Below are 25,428 nucleotides of genomic sequence, written 5' to 3'. Positions count from 1 at the left end.
ATATATATGAGTCAAGCGGAAAAGGTCAGATAATGTGATGTCAGGAAAATGAACCCTTAGATGTGTATTTTAATGTTTTTTTCTTCCATGCATGTGTTTCTTACGCATTTATAAGATTATCTCTTTGTTGCTTTGTATGTCCCTCCCCCACAGTATAACCCCTGCTTTCACTATATTTGTTTGATGTCAGTATAACTTGTGGAGAAGATGAGGAAAAACCAGTTGTTTAAGGATACAGGTGGACCTGTTGCAGCAATGAGAAGTACAAGTTGTCATGTCCAAAACGAGCTTTACAACGTCGGTGTGTGGGGGGGAAGGAATAGGATTGGGATGGGGGGGAGGGGGGAGGCTGGGAAGGGATGTGAAGGGTAAACAAAGGAGGAGGCTGCAATGTTTGGTAAGAAATGTATGCATTATCCTGCCCATGTAATTGTAACTCCTCTGTACAGTATGTTAACAAATAAAATAAAATTAAATTTAAAAAAAATTGTGAAGCCTGTCAGCTCACCAATGCCACCAATCAACTGGTTACAAAGGGAGCTTGCCTCCGTGGAGATAGGCCAGGTGTGTATTGGGAAGTAGACTTCACAGAAATTAAAACTGGAAAATTTGGATATAAATATTTGCTAGTTTTTGTAGACACTTTTTCAGGATGGGTTGAAGCCTACCCAACAAACATGAGACTGTGAAAATCATGGCTAAGAAGATCCTGGAAGAAATCCTACCCAGGTATGTCTTCCCATCCACTGTTGGGACAGATAATGGATGGGCCTTCATCTCAAAAGTAAGTCAGGGAATAGCCACAGCACCTGGGATGGATTAGAATGTGCACTGTGCTTATAGACCCCAGAGTTCAGTGCAGGTAGAAAGATTGAATCAGAAAGGAGACCTTAAATAAATTGGCCTTGGAGACTGGCGCAGATTGGGTATCACTCCTTCCTTTTGCCCCTGTTTAGAATAAGAACTTCACCCTATCAGTTTGGCTTTACTCCTTTTGAAATAATGCATGGACCCCCTCCACCCATTATCCCTAGTCTTCAGACTGAATTGCTTGCTGATTTGGATGATACTGAATTTCTGTGTAAGCTTGACTATTTACAGCTGTTGCATAAGAGTATGTGGCCCCAGCTTAGAGCATTATGATTCTGCTTCTATTCCTACCCCCCATTTGTTTAAACCAGGGGACTGGGTGTTTGTTCGAAGGCACAACTTGAGATCTCTGGAACCACGGTGGAAGGGACCTTACATGGTGCTACTGACTACTCCTCCTGCCCTTGCTGCTTGGATCCACTGCTCCCATGCCAGACCAGCTGAACCCTTTGCCCTGGATGACCGTGGGGAAACATGAGAAGTCTGCAAGCATCCTACCCAACCACTCCGCATACACCTCAAGAAAAGAAAAATAAACTGATTGTTATTGATATTATTGTTTAATATTATGGCTAAGGTCAGAGAGGGACTATACCCGTTCAAGTTCGAGAGGTATTGGAATTTAGTTTTGGCCCAGAGCTACAAGATTGTGTCTCAGGACTATAAGTCAATGGGGGGGGAAATGAAGGGTTAAAATTTGGAGGCAGTGACCACTTGTTGCTTGTTTGTAGCAGAGCAATAGGTGGTGATAAACCACCTGGTTGTGTACCTTTATAAGACCTGCACATCCTTAGCTCAGTGCTCTCCTCCTGAGCGCCACTGTGTCAGAGTGTAAGATGAGGCCCAAGCTACAGCCTGTTTAAATAAAACAGCTGTAGAGTTCTTCTTAGTGGGGGTCCTGTGACCTTGGCATAACATGTATAATTTTAAAGGGGAAGGAAAAAAACACATCGTTTAAATAGGGATACAGGTGGACCCATTGCAACAATGAGATTTACAATACATTATGTTGAAAAATGTACTTTACAACTTTGGCAGGGGTGGGGGTGGGGTGGATAGGGGAAAGGACGGGAATGGGAAACAATGGAGGAGGCAACAAGGCTTCATAAGAAATATACTCATTATCTTGCCCATGTAATTGTAACCCCTCTGTATGGTTTTTTCACAATAAAATAAATAAATAAAATATTTAAGTAGAGAAAATCACAGACCTTCATAACAGGGCTTACAGAAATTTGTGTAGAACTTTAACACTCATTACAGATAAATTTAGTACAGTAACTACATAAATGGAAATTAATGAGGTGCTTTCTTCTATTATGCACCTTGAAAAAAACTACAATGTTATTCTACCTATAAAATTACCTCAAGATTTGTAAATATATATCTCAAAAGCCAGATTGCCTAGACTCTAAATGGACAGAAAAGTTGGTAGTGCACTGTCAGGCAGGAAGTGGACTGCATCCCAGATTATATCACTTAAGTTTTGAAAAAAGAAAAAGCACTGTGCATTTATGTAATTAAATTTGTGTATATAAATTCACAGTGCTGATGTCAGGAAAAATAAAGGGTGTTCATTCAATGTCATACATGTTTAAAATTTCCACCACAGGGTAGGACTATAGTTCATTGATAATGTCCTTTGGCCTGGCTTGCTTGAGGCCCCAAGTTTGATCCTCAATACTATAAGAAAAAAATGACAAAAATTTATTTTAAAATTGAAAACTGTGAAAAGTCAGCTTATTAGCAATACTAGCTGCAGTGTCACACTCTTCTAAAGGACACAACATTTTCATTTGTTTAAAAAAATGAAGCTAGACATGAAGTCATGATGGCATGCACTTCTAATCTCAGCTTTGTAGGAAGCATAGGGAGACAGCTATATCTAAAAATTAGTGAGGCCATCAGTTCAAACTATTACAGCAAAAACTACGTAGATCAGTAAATAAATGGAGAATCCTTGCCTCATTTAATTTTATATTTCTCTAATTTGAGAAAAAAAGTAAGGTAAAAGTGCATTATCTCATTTGATTAAGTAAGGTCATACACTTACTGACATACCGAATAGCATTTGGTTTTCAGCATCTTTATTTTACAGATTTTATTTTACAGACTTCTGATTCTCAAGCAACAAATCTTCTCCACACAGATAAAGGTAGAGTCGCGATTTTCACAAGTCAAGGTGCTAGCACTTAAAATTTTCTGACAGGGCATGAACTCACACTTTGTGTGTGTATGTGCACACATGTATATGTGAGTGTGCACGCATGTCCATGCTCAGGCCTGAGCACTGTCCCTCAAGATTTCTGGCTCAGGGTTGTCACTCCACCAATGAACTGCAGCCCCACCATGGTTAACAGGAGGTAAGTGTCTCCTGAACTTTCCTGCCAGGCTGTCTTTGAACCTTGATTCCGTTTTAGCATCCTGAAGACCTAGGAGAACAGGCGTGAGCTTCTGCTGCCTAGAAAGCAGTGGATGAGTCTTGACCAAGCCAGGAATAGGCAAACAAGCTCTGCTAACGATAACAACTACACACCTAAGATCACTACTCAGAACATTGACAACTACACACCTAACTGCAGTACTCAGAACAGTGACAACTGCACACCTAATCTCAATACTCAGAACAGTGACAACCACACTCAAAACTACAATACTCAGAAAACTGAATACAGAACACCAAACCTCAATACTCAGAACAGTGAAAACTACACACATAAGCTCAGTACTCACAACATTGACAACTGCACACCTAAATTCAACATTCAGAAAAGTGACAACTACAAATCTAATCTCAGTAATCAGAACAGTGACAACTGTACAGCTAACATCAATAATTAGAACAGTCAAAACAGTGACAAATGCACACCTAATCTCACTACTCAGAAAAGTGACAACCACACACCTAACCTCAATACTCAGAACAGTGATGACAGCACACCTAACCCCAACACTCAGAACAGTGACAACTACACACCTAACCTCAACACTCAGAACAGTGACAATTGTACACCTAATCTCAACTCAGAACAGACACAGCTACACACCTAATCTCAATACTCAGAAAAGTGATAATTTCACAGCTAACCCCAGTACTCAGAACAGTGAAAAATACACACCCAACCTCAATACTCAGAACAGTGAAAACTACATAGCTATACTCAATACTCAGAATCGTGACAACCACACTACTAACTTCAATACTCAGAACACTGACAACAGCACACCAAACCTCAATACTCAGAAGTGACAAATATACACATGAACTCACTACTCAAAACAGTGGCAATTACACACCTCATTTCAACACTAAAAACAGTGACAACCAAACACATAACCTCAGTACTCAGAACAGTGACACCTGCACACCTAACATCAATACTCAGAACAGTCAAAACAGTAACAAATGCACATCTAATCTCAATACTCAGACTAGTGACAACTGCACACCTAACTTGAATACTCAGAACAGTGACAACAGAACACCTAAACTCAACACTCAGAATGGTGACAACTACACATCTAACCTCAACACTCAGAGCAGTGACAACTACACTCCTAACCCCAGTACTCTGAACAGTGACAACCACACACCTAACATCAATACTCAGAACAATGACAATAGCACACCTAACCTCAGTACTCAGATCAGTGACAACTGCATATCTCAAACACTCAGAAAAGTGACATCCACACACCTAACTTCAAAACTCAGAACAGTGACAACTGCACACCTAACATCAATATCAGAACAGTCAGAACAATGACAACTGCACACCTAACCTCACTACTCAGAACAGTGACAGCTATATACCTAACCTCAGCACTCAGAACTGTGACAACCACACACCTAACTTAAATACACACAAAAGCAACAACTGTACATCTAACTTCAGTCATCAGAATAGTGACAACTACATACCTAAACTCAATACTCAGAACAGTGACAAATACACACCTAACCTCAGTTTTCTGAACAGTGACAACTACCACATAACCTCAGTACTCAGAACAGTGACAACCGCACACCTAACCTCGACTCAGACCAGAGATAACTACCCACCTAATCTCAGTCAGAACAGTAACAACTACACACCTAACCTCAACACTCAGAATAGTGACAACTACACATTTAACCTCAGTACTCAGAACAGTGACAACTACACACCTAACTTCATTTCTCAGAAAAGTGACAACCACATACCTAACCTCAATACTCAGAACAGTTACAATTGCACATCTAACCTCAACACCTAGAACAGTGACAACCACACAGCTAACCTCAACAATCAGAAGAGTGACAACCACACACCTCACCTCATGAAAACCACTCGCCTCACTCAGCACTCAGGGAAGAAGTGGGAGGCAGGTGCAGATGCCTCAGGCCAGGGCGGGTCAGGTGGAAGTGTTTTCTGAGGTGCCCTTCCTCTTCCTGCACCAGGCCATGGTCTGATGAGGCAGGAGACATCTAGAAGCTTGGAGGTGCCAGGGTTAGGAACGCCTGTCTTAGAGCAGTCAGGGGTGATTCAGGAATGCAAGTGCAGCCAGGCCAGCGCCAGTTAGAGAAAGGCAACCCCACCCCCCGTCCTCTGTGGCCCCCCACCGGCCACCCCCTTCCCTTCATGCTGGTAGCACCAGCCCGCTCCAGACTTGCTTGCTGGCTCGGTGGCACCCCAGGACCACCTGGGGCGCCAGCCAGGCTCCCCGTTTCATAGGCTCCCACCTTCCTGGCCAAGAGCACTCTTGGCACATGAAATGCCTCCAGGGCGCTCATCCTCGCTGCACACAGTGCCTTGGTCTCATGCCGAGGATCTAGGCAGCTGGCCTGGTTGTCCTGCACCCGGTGCCCTTCCTCTCCTCTCCTACCCATGTACCTGGTGGCTGAGGGCCTGGGCTGTCCTGCCAAGGCTCACCGGGCACCGGGAGGCTCTTGAGCTCCTTCTGAGACTCCCTGTGGCTGCCGCCAGCGTCCGGCCTGGGAACCTAAGTTCCTGTGTAGCTCCACCGGAGCTGCAGCCACCATGGCGGTCTTGTCTTGCTTGCGGCTATGCAGCTGCTGCTGCTGGCGAGAGCGATTGGCATCGCACAGGATGTGGAACTGGTCCTACTCACCTTCCAGCAGCTGGTAGAAGCGGTTGGCCACGACCCAGCAAAAGCTCTCCTGCATAGAATCGCTGGTGGTTGTCACAGGGCACCAGAACACCCTTATCCAGCTTTGGTCACTGCAGGTCTAGGCTGGCAGCCCACACAAGCAACGTTCAGCACATCCTGTGGCAAGGACCCATTCCGCCTGCCTCCTCCCTCTCTGCTGGGCTCTGTCCAGTCCCTCCAAGCACCTGCCCCTGCCACTGCTGCTACCGCTGCCTACCCAACCGCAGTGAGACAGCCAATCAGCACCCAGAGACATTCCCCTTTCCCAACCGGCGAGCCAGAGAGCCCAATCACAGGCCGGTGGCTGTTACTTCACTTGACCTCTGCACCCCACCCCCGGCCCATTCCGGAGAGATGGGGCCAGAGGTGAAACCACAACAGATGGACGCAGGTGACTTGCACTGCCAACCAGGGGGTCAGTCTTGGCTATCCTGTAACCGCATGGAATTGGGGTACTTTCCATGTCTGCCACACTTCTGTTAAGGTTACACATTAACATAGCCATTCAACAGCCATGTACTTAGCATTTAGTGTGTTGTTGAAGAAGCACCAGCTGCTTCTTGTTATGGACCTTAGACCTTAGTCTGCATACTGAGAAAAAAGAAGGAATCCTTTCTAACTTCCAGTCCAAGGTTCTACCTTGAAGATGTGATTCCTAGTGCAAGGAAATAGCCATGAGGACATGACTCCCAGCACAAGTGCAAGGATCTAATCATGAGGTCGTGACTCCCAGTGCAAGGATTTGACCATGAGGATGTGATTCCCAGTGCAAGTGTCTGACCATGAGGATGTGACTTCTAGTGAAAGGGTCTGACCATGAGAATGTGACTCCTAATGCACGAATGTGATCATGAGGATGTGACTCCAAGTGCTAGTGTCTAGCCATGAGGATGTGACTCCTAGTGCAAGGGTCTGAGCATGAGGACATGACTTCTAGTACAAGAATCTGACCATCAAGATGTGATTCCTAGTGCAAGGGTCTTACCATGAGGATGCGTGGGAAAGCTTTCCTTTGGAAATGAAGGTTAAGGTGAAAGGGAAAAGTGATAAGGGGCAGATGAAGACGTCTTGAGGTGGGATGGAGTGCAAACCTTATTAAGCTCAAAGGAAAGCAGTGTGACTGGGACTAGAAGGATTAGACAAAGACCTAATTTTAGTCTTTCTTCCAGGAGCAGTGCCTTAAACACAACCAATTTATATTTGAAAGGACCACTCTAACTGTGCTGTGAAGAAACTACAGTGGATTATCCAGGGAAGAACTGATGAGGTCACTTGGACTTAGGATGGTAGCAGTGGATATAAGTAAGAGTGACTAGATCAGCAGGACTTGGGACTGTGTTTGGTATGGATGATAAAGCTGATGTGACGATTCTTTTGCTGGCATGGGCATCTGAAATGGGAATGCTTGTCACAACTAAATACAACACTGGGAAGGGACCATGAGTTTCATCTTGGGCAAGTTGAGGTTGGTGATTGGATAGTTTTGTTTGTCATTTCAGACATTCAGTTAAGGCCTGGAGCTCAGAACAGATGGGTTTCTTTCAGGAAATCTTTCCCACATACTAGTGGCTGCCCCATCTTACAGACATCACTTTCTCTTACATTTTGGATTTTGTTCAGGTATCAGGTAACTGTGGACCACAGGGGAAACAGGGCCCCTTCCAGCCTCAACCTTCATTAATCTTACATCATTCATTGTAATTCCATTTCTTTGCCAGCAACTGCTGAGGAATAGGTTGCCTTGAATATCTGGCAGAGCAGATTGGAGGGGGAAAATTCAGGGCAAGCTTTTCTTATACGTAAAAAGAAATTGAAGCTGGGTACGGGTGGTATGCCTAGCATCCTAACTACTGAGAAGACTAATATGTCAGGATCGTGGTTCAAAACCATCCTGGGCAGACAAGTCTGGAAAAAACTCTTCTCTCCAACTAACCCTTCATTGCAACTACACATATGGAGAAAGCCTAGATCCTGAATTTTTTGGTACTTCCAACTTAACCCACTTGGGAACCTCCCTACCTCCCTACTTGTCATTAAATAAGTTCACCAATAAAATAAAGTGGGAAAAAGATAATATGGACAGAAGGCGTGTTTCATTTTTTAGTTTTTTGTGGTCATGGGGCTTGAATGCAGGGCCTGCTTGCTGCCCTGAGCTTTTTTCTCTCATGGTTAGTGCTCTACCAGTTTGAGCCATACTGGCACTCCTAGCTTTCTGGTGGTTAATCGGAGATAAGAATCTCATAGACTGGGGTTGGGAAGGTGGCTCAGTGGTAGAGCACTTGCCTTGCATGCATGAGGCCCTGGGTTCAATTCGTCAGCACCACATAAGCAAAAAGACAAAAGCAGGAAGTGGCACTGTGGCTTAAGTGGTAGAGCACTAGCCTTGAGCTGAAGAGCTGAGGGACAGTGCCCAGGCCCAGAGTTCAGGCCCCATGACCGCACCAAAAAAAAAAAGAATCTCATATCTCAGCCTTATGATTAGTATTACAGAAGTGAGCCACTGCCTTCTGGTTGGACAAAAGGTTTTGATAAATGCAGTGACATAGTTAACCTCCCAAACACTGTATTAACTAAAAGAAGCCAGAGGTAAAAGGCCATTTATTGTATGATTCCACTGATATAAAATATGTGTAGAACAGGCAAATCCATAGAGACAGAGTAGATTGGTGCTAACAGGAATTAGGAGCAATGTAATGTTGGAGAATTACTCCTTAATAGGTCTTCTGTAAGGTAATAAAAATACTCCAGAAATAATGCAACAGTAACACAAAATTGTGAATTGCTAAATGTCACTGATTTACACATTTCACATTGTGAAAATAATAATTTTTAACCACAACTTAAGGAGAAAATGTACTTTGTACCCAGATCAAGATTTGAACCCTGTCCTGCCACCCATTAACTCTGTGATTTTGGACACGTATTTCTTGGCCTTGTTTTCTCATCCATAAAATGGAGACATCACAGTCCCTACCTCCAAGGGCTACTTTGAAGTTGGAATGAGATCATTCATATACAGTGATCAGCACAGTGCCATCACATAATAACTCATCATGAGAAGTCTTGTTATTAAATGTTATTAGTGTCATTCATCATCGATCACATAATTTTCAGTCAGACTTAATAGCAGATAGAGTCATCTTAAATTTTCTTAAGATTTGTTTTTGTTTCTGTTTTGGGGCTTGATCATAGAGCCCGAGCGCTGTCGCTGGACCTCTTTGTGCTCAAGATTAGTGTTCTACCACTTGAGACACAACTCTATTCCCAGTTTTTGAGTGTCTAATTGGAGATAAAAATCTCATGGGGACTTTTCTGCCCATCCAGCGTCAAATCTCAATCCTCAGACGTCAGCCTCATGAGTAGCTAAGATTAGAGGTGTGAGCCACCAGCACCCAAATTCTGAAGTTTTCTTTTTTGAATTGTGCTGATACTGGGTCTTGAATTCAGGTCCTCTCATTCTTGCTTTGCTTTTTTTTGTGAAGTTTGACATTCTACCACTTGAACCACAGCTCTACTTTTGGCTTTTTCCTGGTTAATTAGATATAATAGTCTCACGATTTTCTACAGAGGCTGGCTTCTAACCTTGATCTCCTATCTCAGCCTCCTAAGTAGCTAGGACCACAGGTGTGAACACAGGTGTGAACTACCAGAAGATTATTTTTTTGGTCTGTTCTTTTTTGGTTGTGGGAATTGAACCCAGGACACTGTGCTTGCTAGACAATCACTTTGCCACTGAGCTACATCCCATCCTGAAGATTCTTTATGCAACAACATTAATACCTGTACAAGAGACCATACTTTGTGAAGAACGGTAGCAAGCCAATGTTGTCTCTGGTACCTTTAAGCTGTCACTATACTACCATAAAACCATCCACTTGAGAGAAGGAGTTATTGTTTTATTATTGGACTTCTGGAATCAGACAACGTCCCCCAGTTATTCCTATTTTCCTTCCAGCAAGGTTAGCATACAAGTTCTTAGGGCTTGTCCTATGAGCATTGAATCTTAATGTCCAAATCACAAAGGACCATAATAAGTGTAAGTAAACCAATCCTATTTGCTTCAGAACTAAGAACTGCTTTAAGATGGCTGAAATGGAGATAAGTTGTCTCTTGCTGATATTATCTGGTCACTGGTTTCTGAATTTACTGTAGACCTTATAATAATAGGTCTCACCTATTTTACTGATCATTTTTCTGCTGGGAGATTGCAATCTTAAATACATTCATGAAATACAATCAGACTGCATTAGCATGAGTTACTTACAACACTGTGTTTGATGTGATCAATTTTGCAAACATCAAATAACTCAAGATGTGAAAATGATCTGTAGTAATTATAAATAAATACACACATCCCCATGAAGTAGAAAATATATATATAATATTATATATATCCCAGTGCTTATTACAACCAATGGATACACAGTTAAGGTAAACTGTACACAAAATGTAAAATGCTTTGAGTTTCAAAAGTTTCATTAAATATAATATAAAATTGCCAAGTACCAGTGGCTCATGCCTATAGTCGTAGCTAATCAGGAGGCTGAGATCTAAGGATTGTAGTTCAAAGCCAGCCCATGGCAGAAAGTCTATGAGACTTTCATTTCCAATCAACCACAAAAAAGGCCCCAAGAGGAGCCATGGCTCAAATCTTAAGCTGAAAAGCTTAGAGGCAGTGCCCAAGCCTTACATGAAAGCCTTGGTGCCAAAATCTTCAGATAGACTTAGAATTTAATTCAATTGAGAGTTCAACTCTCAATAGTTAATCCTTGCAATTACATTTTGGTGAAGCCAACGAAGAGCAGCTTCAAGCGCCTTGAAAGTCACCTTTCTTTCTGTAATTATTTATTCTCTGGATGAATGAATTTCTTGTTTGTGTGTCTTTGCTCAAGGCAAATATTTTTAATGTGTTAAAATTATATAAAGGGCTAGGTGCCTGTGACGTATTCCTGTATCCTAGTTACTCAGGAGGCTGAGATCTGAAGTTTAAGGTTCAAAGCTAGCCCAGGTAGGAATGGCCATGAGATTCTTATCTTCGATTAACCACCAAAAGCCCAAAGTGGAGTTGTGGCTCAAGTGGTAGAGCACTAGTCTTGAGCACAAAATCTCAGGGACAGCACCCAGATCCTGAGTTCAAGCCCCAGGACAGGCAAAAAGAAAAAAAGCATAAAAATTCAACAAATTAATATATGACAAACAAGATACATAACAGGATCAAGTGGATGTGATACTGTTTATTTTTGCTGGTAATTGCAGCTGAATCTTATACAGTGCCTACTAAGTGCCAGTCATACTTCTGACCTGCTCGTGGAATACATGTATCTCCTTAATGACATGGATGCCTTCATTTCCCCATGTTCTGTGGCATGAGTGTTCTAAGAAGAAGAGCTAGGTTTGTCAGTCCAGGGAGAGTGTACTGAGTCTTCTCTCCTGACCTGGTGTTTTAGTGATAAGCACTGAGCTAAAAGTTGGGGTTTTAGTAGGGCAAGCTCTTCTTAAAGACCTATTTACAATAATAATGGGAACCAGTGCTCAAGCCTGTAATCCTAGCTACTTAGGAGGCTGAGATCTGAGGATTGCTTGTGCAGACAAGTCCATGAAACTCTTATCTCCAATTAACCAGAAAAAGAAGTATGGCTCAAGTGGTAGAACACTGCCTTGAACAAAAAAGCTAAAGCCTCACAACCAACCAAAAATAAAAATGGAAATGAAGGAGGAGGAGGAGGAGGAGAAGGAGGGGCAAGAGCAGGAGGAGGAGGAGGAAGGCCTATGTAAACAAGGAACAAACAATATTGTTAGCTGGAGGTACTGTTTTTCAGAAACACCTTAAAAGCAGACTTCTGTATAGATCCATAATTCTATCATTAATCCAAATTATATAAAGGAGCTAGTGGGTACAGACAAGATACTTAGATCCTCCAAAATACTGTTTTGCTATCTGAAAACTATACCAGGTCACTGCTAATGCTGGATTGTCTAAGATGCTGAAATATAGCTGCCATTCTACATCTATTTCAAATTTGTGTTCAGAAGTAAGCTAATACCTTTCTCCTCCAAGGATGATTTGTTGACCGGCAGAATTTCAGGCCTACCTTAAGAGCTGCCAAATATGAATTTATACTTTATAACATCCCTAGGAAATTCCAGTGCTCTGTAAAACTTGAGAAGCTTTTAGCTAGAGCAAAAAAATACAAAGTCAGCATTTGGATCTCTCAGAACCATCTTTTGGGAGCCCAATCATCATGTACGGCTGAGATATTTGCGTTGGTCATTTTTGTGTAGTTATATCCATGGTATTAGAGATGTTAGTTCATCATGGTTGAGGGTGGGATAGAGTAGAGCAGCCCACATCACGAAGGCCACGATGCAGAGAAAGGAGAGGAAACTGGAGACCCTGTATAACCTCAAAGCCTCCGCGCTGCCCAACTTCCCCTGTAACCTACTTCCTCCAGGCAGTCCTCCCTCCCAAAGATTCCATGGTCTCACAAAACAGCAGCACTAGTTGAGCACTATGCCTTGAAAATATGAGCTGGTGGGGGACATTTCATATTAAGGTATAACATTCTGACCCTGGGCCCTGCAGGCTCATGTTCCTCTCACAAGGCAAATTCTCCAAGACTCTCCAAAGTCTTAACAGTTCCAACAATGGTCAAGAGTCTAAATATAAAGTCTTTTATAAGGCTCAGGGAACTTTAGACTCCTGTAAAAAAAAACAGTAAAATCATAAATACTTCTTCTGGATTCTGGTGCTCACATCTGTAATCTTAGCTACTCAGAAGGCTGAGATCTGATGCTACTTGTGGTTCAAAGGTAGCCTGAGCAGGAAAGTCAGTGAGACTCTTCTCTTCAATTAACCGCCAAAAAGCCAGAAGCAGAGATGAGTCAAGTGGTAGAATGATAACCTTGAGTATAAAAGCTCAGGGATAGTACCCAAGCCCTGAGTTCAAACCCCAGGACCATTACGTACATGCATACACACACACACACACACACACACACACACACACACACACACACACACACACACACACACACACATACTCACACACACACACATACAGAAGAATTTTTGTTTTTGGCTGGGCAATGGATGGATCTGATGTGCAGCAACCAGGCTCAGAAAGATAAGGAGCTCATGTCTTCTCTCATATGCAAATCTTTTTAAACTTCTTTTTTGTTGCCAATACAGGACCTTGAATTCAGGGTGCTGTCCCTAATTTTTTTCACTCAATGCTAGCCCTCTACCACTTGAGCTACAACTCCATTCTTAGGTTTTGGCTGGTTAATTGGAGATAATAATATCACAGACTTTCTTGCCTGACTGGCTTTGAACTACAATCAGACCTCAGCCTCCCAAGTGACTAGAATTATGGCCATAAGCCACTAGTGCCTGGAACACATGTGGGTCTTACACCTAAAACAAATATATATAAATACATACAGGTCTTACCAAACTTACTATGGTATAAGCTGGCATGACATATATCTAAAACATAAACATATATATGTAGATATCTATCTATCTATCTATCTATCTATCTATCTATCTATCTATCTATCTATATATATATATATATGTATGTCATACCAAATTGACTAGAGTATGGTACAAGCTGTAGTGAGATTCCATACCATAACCCCATCAAAAAGCTAATAGTTTAACAAAAATGACTATCAAGAAACTGAAATGTGTCTTGACTAGAGCAGGTGGATGCTAATGGGAGTGGAAATGAATATAAAGAAGAATGGTGGGAGAATGTACATATCAGTCTCAATAGATGTATGTGAAAATGGAACTTGGAAACTGAATGAGATAGGTGAGTTTGGGTTTGGGATAGGTGCAGGAACAGAAACTGATGGAGGGAGAATGATTGTTGAAGAAGCGCTATGCACATAAATCAAAACTCTTCTGTAAAACTATTTGAAGGTAGCAATAAGAAACATGGTAAAAATTAGGCAAAATTCATCCAACAGGTCAAAAAAGACCCTGTGGATATTATGAGAGGTACAGGGAGAACATGCCCAACACCAGTGATTAGGGAAATGTGGATCCAAATTAACATTAAATTCATTAAAGTGACAAAATCAGAGAGGACTGATTGTGCTAGATTCTAAGAGGTGATGTGCTTAGAGTTTCCTGGAGGTTTACAGAGCAGAGGCTTGTTTTCCAAATGGCAGTGCAGGGAGATGGTATGCACCTCTAGCTCCCAAGTGCATGACAACAGCAGAAGGCAGTGACACACACCTATGTGCATACTACATTGCTCACCATAGTCAAAGAAGCCAGAAGCACCCTAAGGACCCCTTGGCAGGTGACTGTGCACAGAGAACATCACATGTATGAACAGTGGAGTATTTAAACGCCATGGGCTGTACACAGAATATGTGCCCACACTGGAGTATTGACACATAGTGGGCTATACAGAGAACATGACATGCACACACAGTGGATTATTTACACATAATGAGACTCGGAGAACATGGTATATGCACACAGTGGAGTATTGACAAACAGTGGGCTGTACACAGAGACATGGCATGTGCACACAATGGAGTATTGACACACAGTGGGCTGCACACAGAGAGCACAGAGTGTGCACAAGTGGAATATTGACACACAGTGGACTGTACATGGAGAACACAGCATGTGCCCACAGCGGAGAACTTATACACAGTGGACTGTACATGGAGACATGACCTGTTCACACAGTGGAATTACAAACTGTGGACTATACACAGAGAACAGGGTGTGTACACACAGAGGGGTATTGATACACCATGGGGTGTACATGTAGAACACGGCCTGTGCATGCAGTGGAGTATTTACACACAGTGCACTGTACACGGAGAGCGTGGTGTGTCCATGCAGTGGAGTACTGACACACAGTGGGCTGTACCTGGAGGACACAGTGTGGGCACACAGGGGAATACTGACACACAGTGAACTGCACACAGAGAACACAGCATGTACACCCAGGGGAGTATTGACACACAGTGGACTGTACACGGAGAACATTACATATACATATAGTGGAGTATTTACATACAATGGACTATACACAGGGAACATGATTTGTGCATGCAGTGGAGTATTTACAAACAGTGGACTATACCCACAGAACATGACGTGTGATTGCAGTGGAGTATTCACACATAGTGGACTACGTGGAGAACACAATACATACATGCAGTGGAGTATTGATTCTGGGAAGAAAGGTAAGAGGCTGACTGTTGGGCCTACAATGGCCGTTCCTGAGAATGGTTGGCACTGAGGACCTCCTGGACTTCTCGGAAATCCTGTCTCCTCAATCCGGCTGCCTGAAACCTCATTCTGGCCCTCAGCCCCTCATCCCAGCTGCCAGGGGACCCCTGTTGGCCCTGGTCACTCATCTCATGGTACCTGCAGATCCCACTGGCCAGCCTTGGGCCACTTTCCCTGGGTGGCCTAACACCCTATCTGGACCCCAGATCCTCTGCCCAGGTTGTCTTGAGATGCTGTCTGGCCCTTAGCCCATGACCTCCCTAACACCAGAGCTGGAAGACCTTTGACCCCTTGCCCTGGAGTTTTCCCAGTCTCAGCCAGCTGGCTCTTGGCCTCTTGCCAAGAACATGTCCAGCCCTCAGCCCCTAGACCTGGTCTGCCCAGACACCCTGCCATTTGCATTCCTCCTATTAGAGGCTCAGCATGCTCTGAGCTGTGCACTCCACATTGAAAGGGTTACCTTGGGGCTCAGGGTAGCCCACTGGGAGCTTCTCTCAAGTATGTAGACTCATGAAGGTACTGGTGTGGCCAGGCTGTGGCTGGCAGGCTTCCTGGCCATGTGTAGATGTTTTCTATGAAAGACATTTTGTTTTATTTTGTGAGAAATGAGACAGTGTCTCAATCAAGCCCAGGCCATCCTTGAACTTACATTCCTCCTGAGGAAACCACCACACTGTGCTCATTTCTTTGCCACATTATAGGGGCAGTGTGCCTAACTCCCAGTGTGCTGCTGAGGAAATGCCTTGGGCAGTTGGCAGTGGGCAGGAGAAGCCACAAGGTCTCTGAATTGATGAAGTGGATGTGCAGCCTGGCCTGGCACCTTGTTGCAAGACTAGAGGGATCAGATTCCTGGAAGTTGAACATGCACAGTGTTTTGTTCTGGTAAGTTAGCCCAGGCAGGTGTCAGTGATGTGTAGGATAGGAGGACTTTAAATGTGGTTTTCATCCGGTCTTGACAACTGAATGGATTTAGGATTAGAAGGGGGGAGGGGTGACAGAGTTCAGTTGCCTCTGACCACATACATGTGCTCATGTGTCTATCCTCTCTGCCCACCCCATTTTTTCTTTGTGCTGTGTATGGGGAACTGATGCTAAAGCTCTTGTTAAATGTGGAATTCAGAGGTAAACAATCATTCTTCTCTTAACTATCTTGAGAACAGGTCTTGCTCTGTGCCTTAGGCTGGACTTTGGTGTAGCTTTCCTCATGCCTCTTTTTCCCAAGTGCTTGGATTATGGGGTGGCTGGCTCATTTATTTTAATTTTTGGCAGTACTGGGGTTTGAACCCAGGGCATTGCCTTTGGTATATAGGCATTTCAACCTTAGCACCACACTTCCCACCTTGGCCCTTTTTCCATTATTTTTCTTATAGGTTCTCACTTCCCCCTTCCTTCTACCTATGTCTCCCAGGGAGCTGAGATTACAGAAATGAACTGTCATACTCAAAGGAGTGTAATTTTTAAAATCTTTTGAAGTATCCTGGTGAGAGAAGATTTTAGGATACGATTCTTTGTATTTTACTCTAAGCTTGCTGATTAGCCTAGCTTCTTTTGCCTTCTGATTGTTTTCATTAATTTATCAGAGATAGCAGGAACGAATAACCAGATCCTACAATGGCTACAAGATCTTATACATCTGACCTTACCTCTGCTCTTTCTTCTCTACTTCTACCTCTAGTTAGCCTGCTTTGAGCTTGAATTATGTTCCAGATTGGCTTTTTCCACTTCTGTTAACACAGAGCTATAAATTAGGCATACAAGTTTTGCTTTGACTTCAGTAGCAATAACAAAAATCACTTTTCTTGCAAAGATTACTTGTGTCAATTTTTCCTTGTTGTGGCAATTTTTAGGATGTAATATCACTTAAGTGTTAATACCGTTCAGTGTGTCAGCAGCAGCGATTCCTTTGCTTTGATCATTGTTCTAATTGTCTATATTGGATTTGGAACATTTCGGTGTTCATATTGTTGAGTCTTGAAGTCTTCCCTGTGTTCTAGAATTTCCTTAATCTACACCTGAGGTTTAGTTTTTGTGAGGCTTGTTGATCATGGATGTGTAGTTTTAAATCAGAAGGAGTGGTGGACTGGCTGTTGTTCACATTTAACCACTGCCCTTGTCCTGCCTTTGCAGGCATTGATTCTGACTCCCAGAGGCCATACATTTAGTGGGTATTCCTGTGGGGGTTGTGCCACCGGGTTGCTGACCACCTCTTCTGTGCCCCATTCTGTGCTTGGACTTGGTGGCACGCTTGTTTTCCTAATTTCTCTTTGGACACAGACAGTTTTGGCTCAAATAACTGTGAAGATTGTACCTGTGGGCTCAAAGGGGGTTTAGGGGAAGAGGTTATCCAAAACTCTGATGTCTGCAACAGTTGATGGGGTGTGGAAGGTTGGCTCTGACCTTTCTTTGCCTTCCAGAATGATGTTAGCCATGGAAGACTTAGGGGGGAAACACTACCATCTTTTCCAGCACGAGGACTTGGAACTTCATTTCTTAGACATTGGAACAACTTTTCCACTTCTGTTCCAGGTTCTCTACAGATGCAGTAGCAGCAGAGCAGGCAGGTGAACTGTGTATGCCCTGTGAGATGTCTGGGTAGATACATGGGCATAGAGAGGCCTGGCAAGTCCTGAATAGCTCAGGTAAGCAGCCCAGAGGGATAGGCTGGTAAGGGTAATGTTTAGGGAGAAACTTGGGCCTAAGTAGGGCTTGTTCCCATACTATGTCATTGAGGCAGCTATCTGTCCTCCAGATCTCATCCTGGTATACTGACATATTTTGGGTGATTGTAGGAGGCCAGGGAATGATGTAAACAATTGTTATAAAGGCTTCCTCACCCTGATGAGTGCTCTTTTCCTCATGAGTGCTCTTTTCCTGGTGAGTATGTGCTCTCCTCCTGGTGTATATGTTCTCCTAGTGAGTGCTCTCCTCCTGGTTGAGTGTTCACCATTTTACTCCCACTCGTGGACTAGTGGATGCTGATGACATTCTTGGAGAGCCTGGGAGGAGGAGCATCAGTGTGTCTTCCTCTTCTTTTTTTTAGAAACAAAGGACTTTATTAGTCACAGTAATAGCAGTGGCCCAAGAACCCCCATCTTCTTGTCCTGGTTCTCTGAGACCCAATTCACGCAGCAGGGTAACATGAAGACAGCTGAGTGATCACTGCTCATGCAGTAAGTTGTATGGTGAGAACGGAACATCAACTTTAGGAAACCTGAACACTTTATAATACAAAATAGTATAGGTGTTCTTTATCCAAGGAGAGACAGTGTCTTCTATAGTGGTTCACAATACAAAAATATTTTAGAAGTTAGTTCCGGACTAAAGCAGTCATTGCCTTTTGTGGCAAAACATGGACATTGAGAGCTATGTGAAGAACTGCCTCCTCAACAGATGTTTCAAATAATTTATTGAAAAAAACTAATAAATTCTGTGTATCATATATGATACTTTCCCATAAGAAAAATTTTAACTTGATTTTTGAAAATTTCACAGAACTGTAAACATTTTTATTTTTACTTTTTTTTCTTTTGCCAGTTTTGGGGCTTGAACATTGGGCCTTGGCACTGTCCCTGAGCTCCTTTTGCTCACAGCTAGCACTTGAGCCACAGCACTACTTCTGGCTTTTTCTATAATTAATTGGAGGTAAGAGTCTCACAAACTTCTCTGCCCGGATTGAGCTGGCTTTGAACCCTGATCCTCAGATCTCAGCTTCCTGAGTAGCTAGTATTACAGGTGTGAGACATCGGTGCCCGGCAAAAGTTTGTATTTTTAAAAAGATGACAAAACAGTGAAACTACCACAGTGTTATATGTGTTTTCTTCATTTTTCTTCTTAGGAAAAAGGCTAAAAACATTTAATATATTTTCTCATGATTTTTCTGCTAAAAGGATATACAAAAGTGGATGAATCTATCTTTTCTTTGTTCAAAATATTTTAAACATTAAAGTCTAATGACATGTTACAATACATATATTTGTATGATGTTCCTATTTCTATAACAGTTTCTCTACACTCTATGAACAGTGCATACATGATTCAGTGTAAATCCTTACAGTGTTTCATTGTTACAGAACTTGAGTTCAAGTCAAATAAGGGAAAGACTAGGTCTAAGTCAGTCCTCACCTGTTTTCACAGCCATAATGGAGCCTGACCAGGTGATGTGCTGTCAGCCCAGCTTAGGAGGCCTAGAGGTAAGTCAAGCCACCCTTTGAATTGCAGATTCACCTTGTTGTTAAACACAGATAGGATATGCAGATATACTGTGATTAAGCCCCTGGGAAATCCTGCCTCTCTTGGTGCCTTTTGTTTTATGTTGGGGTTTTGTCACGACCCAAGCATGAGGTTTTGGTCTTTAAAAGTTTGGTGTAAGCTCTAGTCTAGGCTGCTGGTCTATGAGACAGGAGTCTACCATGTAGACACGGGCCTTTAAATAAAGATTCCTGATTTGAGCTTTCAAAATGTGGCTTATCTGGATTTGCATCTGAGATACCTTATAACACAAGTGGATGTTAATGAACATGACCAAAGTCTTTGTTAAAATATTATTATAGCACCAGTAGAATTTGACAAAATGTGAACCAAATTCATAATACGTTCTCTAAAATCCTATTCAACAACTTGAGGTTTGTTATGTTTGTATATCTCCTGCGTATGAGAGAAAATAGGTTAATTCTGTAGCAGGACACCACAAAAAAAAAGAAAGAAAGAAAGCATCATTTTTTTCCATATGTAACTAAACTATTGTGCTAATATATGTGCTATTGTGCTGTATATGTGCATATAATTCAAAAGTATTGAAGAAAGAATAGCACCTTAGAAACAACCCTAACATAAATAGTATAACAAAAAAATTTAAGTCTAATAATCTCTTTACAACTCTTTTCTTATTTGTTTCCTGGACCTAGCTCATTCACTTACATAAAATTATTTACGGAGCCCTATATTATAAATCAAATGTTTGTATAAACAAAAATCACATTAGATGTTTGGCAAACAAAAATAAATTAATTTGATTAAATTACCATAGCTAAGATATGGAACCAACCCAGATGCCCCTCAGTAGATGAATGGATCAAGAAAATGTGGTATATATACACAATGGAATTCTATGCCTCCATCAGAAAGAATGACATTTCCCCATTTGAAGGAAATGGAAAGGCTTGGAAAAAATTATATTAAGTGAAGTAAGCCAAGCCCAAAGATACAAAGGTCCCATGGTTTCCCTTATTTGCAATATCTAGTATATGTATGAGTCAAGCAGGACAGGTCAGATAATGTGATGTTGGGAAAATGAACCCTTAGATAAGTATTTAAATGTTTTTTTTCTTTCATGCATTTGTTTCTAAATCATTTATAAGATTATTTCTTTGTAGCTTTGTATGTCCCTCCCCCACAGTACAACACCTGCTTCCACTATATTTGATGTCGGTATAATTTGTGGAGGATATGGGGAAAAACAAGTTGGTTAAGGATACAGGTAGACCCGATGCAACTATGAGAAGTACAAGTTGTCATGTCAAAAAGAAACTTTACAACTTTGGTGCGGGGGGGGAGGAGGGTTAGGATTGGGTGGGGGGGTGGGGGGAGGCTGGGAAGGGATGTGAAGGGTAAACAAAGGAGGAGGCTGCAATGCTTGATAAGAAATGTACTCATTATTTTGCCCATGTAATTGTAACCCCTATGTACAATATGTTCACAAAAAATAAAAATTAAAATTAATAAAAAAAGAAGAATGACCAAAGATTATATTCAGAGAACAACATTTCTTCATTTGAGTGGAGGTTAAGTGTTATGTATACATATGTTAATTGTATTACTCTGTATTTGCTGATGCCCAAAAAATTTAATAATATAAAAACAAAACAAAACAAAAAAGCAGTCTGGAGATTGACTTTGTGGATATTCACCAACATTAGACTTTCAACCAAGCAAGGAGAGACATAAGAATCATGAAGCTCTTCTCAGAATGATTTCCTCCTTCAAAACTAACTCCATTATCCTGGGTATCTAAGCACATTCACTTTGTTCTGAACAATAAATGGGGTTTGTCTTTTCTGTGGAGTGAAATGTGTGGAACAGCCTTTGCTGAAATATTGAGAATTATTTCTACTATAACCCGATTTTTTCTTCAGAAATAGAGCAATATCCAGTGATTGCATTGTTTGTGGTTATTTTAAAATTGATTAAAGCTTCCACTAATTATGTCACACACAAAAAAAAAACCAAAAAAATCATTTAGTGCCAGGTGCCAATGGCTAATGCTTATAACCCTTGCTACTCTGGAGGCTGAGATCTAAGGATCATGGTTCAAAGCCAGCCTGGGCAGGAACATCTTTGAGACATGTATCTCTAAATAACCAGCAAAAAGCTGGAAGTGAAGCTGTGGCTCAAGTGGTAGAGCCTTGAGTGAAAAACTAATAGATGGCACCTGAGCTCTGAATTCAAACTCAAGTACAGAAAGAAAGAAAGAAAGAAAGAAAGAAAGAAAGAAAGAAAGAAAGAAAGAAAGAAAGAAAGAAAGAAAGAAAGAAAGAAAGAAAGAAAGAAGGAAGGAAGGAAGGAAGGAAGGAAGGAAGGAAGGAAGGAAGGACGGAAGGAAAGATTTACTCAACAGCTGATCTGTGTATAGATAGATGATGACAGAATGGACCACATGTTCACGAACTTGTGGTAAAGGGATGCAGAACAGGCAAGTGGCCTGTACACAACAACTAAGCAATGGAACTCTCATTAGAGCCCAGGAGAGGGACTGTGTGGGACCAAAGCCAGTCTCCGCCCAGCACTGTGAGGGCCAGGACTGCATGACTGTGTGGGAGGCAGGAGTCTGGTCTGAGTGCTCAGTCAAGTGTGGCAAAGGTGTTCATCATCGGACAGTGAGATGTACAAACCCAAGAAAGAAATGTGCCCTCTCCACCAGACCGAGGGAGGCTGAAGATTGTGAGGATTATTCAAAATGCTATGTGTGGCAGATGGGTAACTGGTCTAAGTGCTCAATTACCTGTGGCAAAGGAATGCAGTCTCGTGTTATCCAGTGCATGCATAAGATCACAAGAAGACATTGAACTGAATGTTTCTCTTCAGAAAAACCTGCAGCATATAGGCCATGCCACCTTCAGCCCTGCAACGAGAAGATCAATGTAAATAACATAACATCACCTAGACTTGCTGCTCTGACTTTCAAGTGCCTAGGAGATCAATGGCCTGTTTACTGCCGAGTGATCTGAGAAAAGAACCTGTGTCAAGACATGAGGTGGTATCAGCGATGCTGCGACATGTGCAGGGATTTCTATGCCCAAAACTTCAGCAGAAAAGTTAACCTCTAGGAAGCTGGCCAATCTTTGCAATTACATTATTTATAAACACCCCACTAGCATGTTCTTCCTCTTTCACGAGGAAGCTATGTTGTAAGCACAGTGAGAAAACTGGGCCAAGAAGCAGGCATTTCACCACATGAGCCTGTGGGGGCCATTTGTGTACTGTGCAGTGATTCCAACTACAGGTTGGCCCTGATTTGAGTTCTGTTTAACTTCACGTTCTTGGGAATGCTTACAAAGTGGGCAGGTCTCCTGGAGGAGTCCAGATTCTAGGGATGGGGGTGGGGTGGGTGGGCTCAATCCCAGTTGAGACTAGGTCATTGGGACTGAAGGGGTACTGTGTGTCCTGGGTACCACTGCACTGACTGCTGTACCAGACCTCTCCCTGGCTTTGCCTTCAGCTCCTATTCTTATCACCTTCCCCTTCATGTATGGAGCCATTCTGCAGTGGTGTCCTAAAGCAGATGAGGAACAGAGGAGGTTTATTTGCACTGCCTGCTTAGTGATGGAGTTAATGTTCCTTAGAGCTCTGTATTTTATACTACCCTTCACAACAAGCACTGTCTTCTGATGAGAGGTCCTCTATATTTTTTTGGTGTTAAAACATTTCTATGAGTGATAGTTGATAGTTGTGTGATGACTTGTCACTGAACTAATTGGTAGCCTTTATCTTAAAAAAGTCTTAAGTTGATGCAAATATCTGGGGATTAGTGGCCTAGCTGGTAGAGCCAGAGGATCCTGGAACCTGAATTGGACTGTGGTGTTCCTCGCTGCTCATTGCCAAGCATTCTGCAGGTTGGCACCAGAGACCTAGTGCAGTACCAGAGAGGGGCTGTCATGTCCATAGGTCGGTGCCTGGCTTTGGCTGTGTCCTGTTGGATTCCTGGCTTTGGCTGTGTCCTGTTGGATGCCTGGCTTTGGCTGTGCCATTCCCGGATGTTATTCTTTCTTTTCCCATGGAGCTCCCTGAGTGGCAGCAAGAACCAGAGGACAGAGCTGGTCTGGGGAAGCTGAGCTCCAAGTGTGAATGGGTGTCTTGCCTTCTTCCTTTTGCCTTGTACTTCCTTCTTCCTTGTCCTTCTTTCTCATTTTAGACCCTTTGAGTTGGAAATGGACGCATATACTCTATCATTCTTCGGTGTGTGTAAAGAGAAAGAAAGTGCAATTTCTTTGGGATATAGTTGGTGCTCTAGAAAGATGGAGCAGGTGTGCCTGGGCTCCTGACACATCTGTCATCACTGTGGGGTAGCGTCTACCTTACTCTGTCAGAGGCTTAAACTTGCCATGGAGTGGCAGCTGAAGGCTGATGAAGGTTAAGGGTAAACTTAAGATCCCCTGGATAACAGTGAGGGAGGCTGAGATGTGTTGGATGTAGGAGGACTAAAGAAACAAAGATCATGCATAGGTGGTGGGATAGAGGAGATGTTGGCTGCTGGCCCTCAGAGGCCTCAACTCCCACCATTATATTGGTCTGGGGCTTCTGTGAATTGGCTTGTGAACTCTGGGGTGTGCAGCAACACCCCTAGCTTCTACCCACCATGTGTCAGTGACAGGCAAAGGCTACTGCTCCTCTGTGGCAAACAGAAGTGCCTCTAAAGAGTGCCCAGTGTCCTTTCTTATGGGGAATTGCTACAGTAGCCCAGTGGCTCTCCTAAGTCTTCTGGTAATGTCTCTAGGAGGTCCTGAGTTAAGTGAGCAAGTGTGATAGAGTCCAAATTCTGTGAGTTTGCCTTCCCAGGAGTGTATGTACCTGGGTGACACTGAACGAACCCCAGAGTCCTTTCAAAAATTGTGGCCCTGGGTTAGGTGTATTGTTCAATTGATGCAGTGAAAGCCTAGCAAGCTTAATAGGCTGAGTTTTAAAAAATCTTAGTATTACCAAAAAACTGTGGTCCAGCTAAGTATGGTGATGCATACCTGTAATCTTCACATTTGGGACCGAGCAGGGTCTGTAAGATGCAGTCTGGACTTTGTAATAAGAGCTTGTCTTTTTTTCTTTTTTGTCAGTCATCGGCCTGAACTCTGGGCCTGGGCACTGTCACTCAGCTCTTCAGCTCAAGGCTAGCACTCTATCACTTGAGTCATAGCACCACTTCTGGCTTTTTTCTGCTTATGTGTTGCTGAGGAATCGAACCCAGGGCCTCATGCATGCAAGGCAAGCATTTTACCACTGAGCCAACTTCCAAGCCCAGAGCTTATCTTTTTTTAAAAAAAGCAAGAGGTGGTTTGGTGGGAGGGGAATGGAGAATGACTGGATGTAACTTCTTTTGCAGCTCTGTTACCTTGACTACCTTCAAGTCTGATTCATCCTCCATGGGGCTGCAGTCCTATGGGTGCTCTTATTAACCTTCATTGGTCTGGGTCTGGAGCATCTTGGATATGACATAACGTCTTACTCTGAGTCAGACTTGAACATGTTTCCTAGTGTGATAAAAGCTTCTTTTCTATCAAACGTACGTTTATTATTTTCTGTCAATCTTGTGAGAATAGTTTTTCTGGAAAATTTCCTTGTTGTCCAGGTGGCTTGGCCTTTATTGATTACATTTTGGTTATATTTTTGCCTGCTGCACTTGAAGAATCCTATTCAAAGCTCCTTGAATGTTTGTGAAATCCTGTTAATTCACATCCTTTTGCATATTCTGTATCTGAACTCAGCCAGTGTGAGCACATGGGCAAGGTCTCTTGGCTTAGGGAATAAGAGTGAGCAGTGCCTGCTGTGTGTGCTTACTGGCCAAATTTTTGGTTGATGGCACACCCTTCTGCAGGAGTAAATTTTGTCTTGCTGAGTTCCTTTGGAGTTGATGTTCTTATTCCTACAGGACAGCCCAATAT

General features: G+C 42.6%; 1 protein-coding gene across 3 annotated transcripts in view; it reads right to left on the bottom strand.

The window, feature by feature from the left end:
- Positions 1-6,166, bottom strand: part of LOC138803564 (intracellular hyaluronan-binding protein 4-like) — a 45,766-nt gene extending 39,600 nt beyond the window's left edge. For all 3 annotated transcript variants that reach the window (XR_011364970.1, XR_011364971.1, XM_069987637.1), the window contains exon 1: positions 5,983-6,166. Coding sequence is in view for 1 of the 3 variants with exons in the window: in XM_069987637.1 (XP_069843738.1) it covers positions 5,983-6,037 (55 nt within the window). In the remaining 2 variants the exon portion in view is untranslated. The remainder of the gene's footprint in view (positions 1-5,982) is intronic.
- Between the last annotated feature and the right edge of the window lie 19,262 nt (positions 6,167-25,428).

Source organism: Dipodomys merriami, unplaced genomic scaffold, assembly GCF_024711535.1.
Source record: "Dipodomys merriami isolate MVZ:Mamm:240054 unplaced genomic scaffold, mDipMer1.0.p SCAF_340, whole genome shotgun sequence".
Classification (NCBI taxonomy): Eukaryota; Metazoa; Chordata; class Mammalia; order Rodentia; family Heteromyidae; genus Dipodomys; species Dipodomys merriami.
This window is presented reverse-complemented; position numbering and strand designations above follow the sequence as displayed.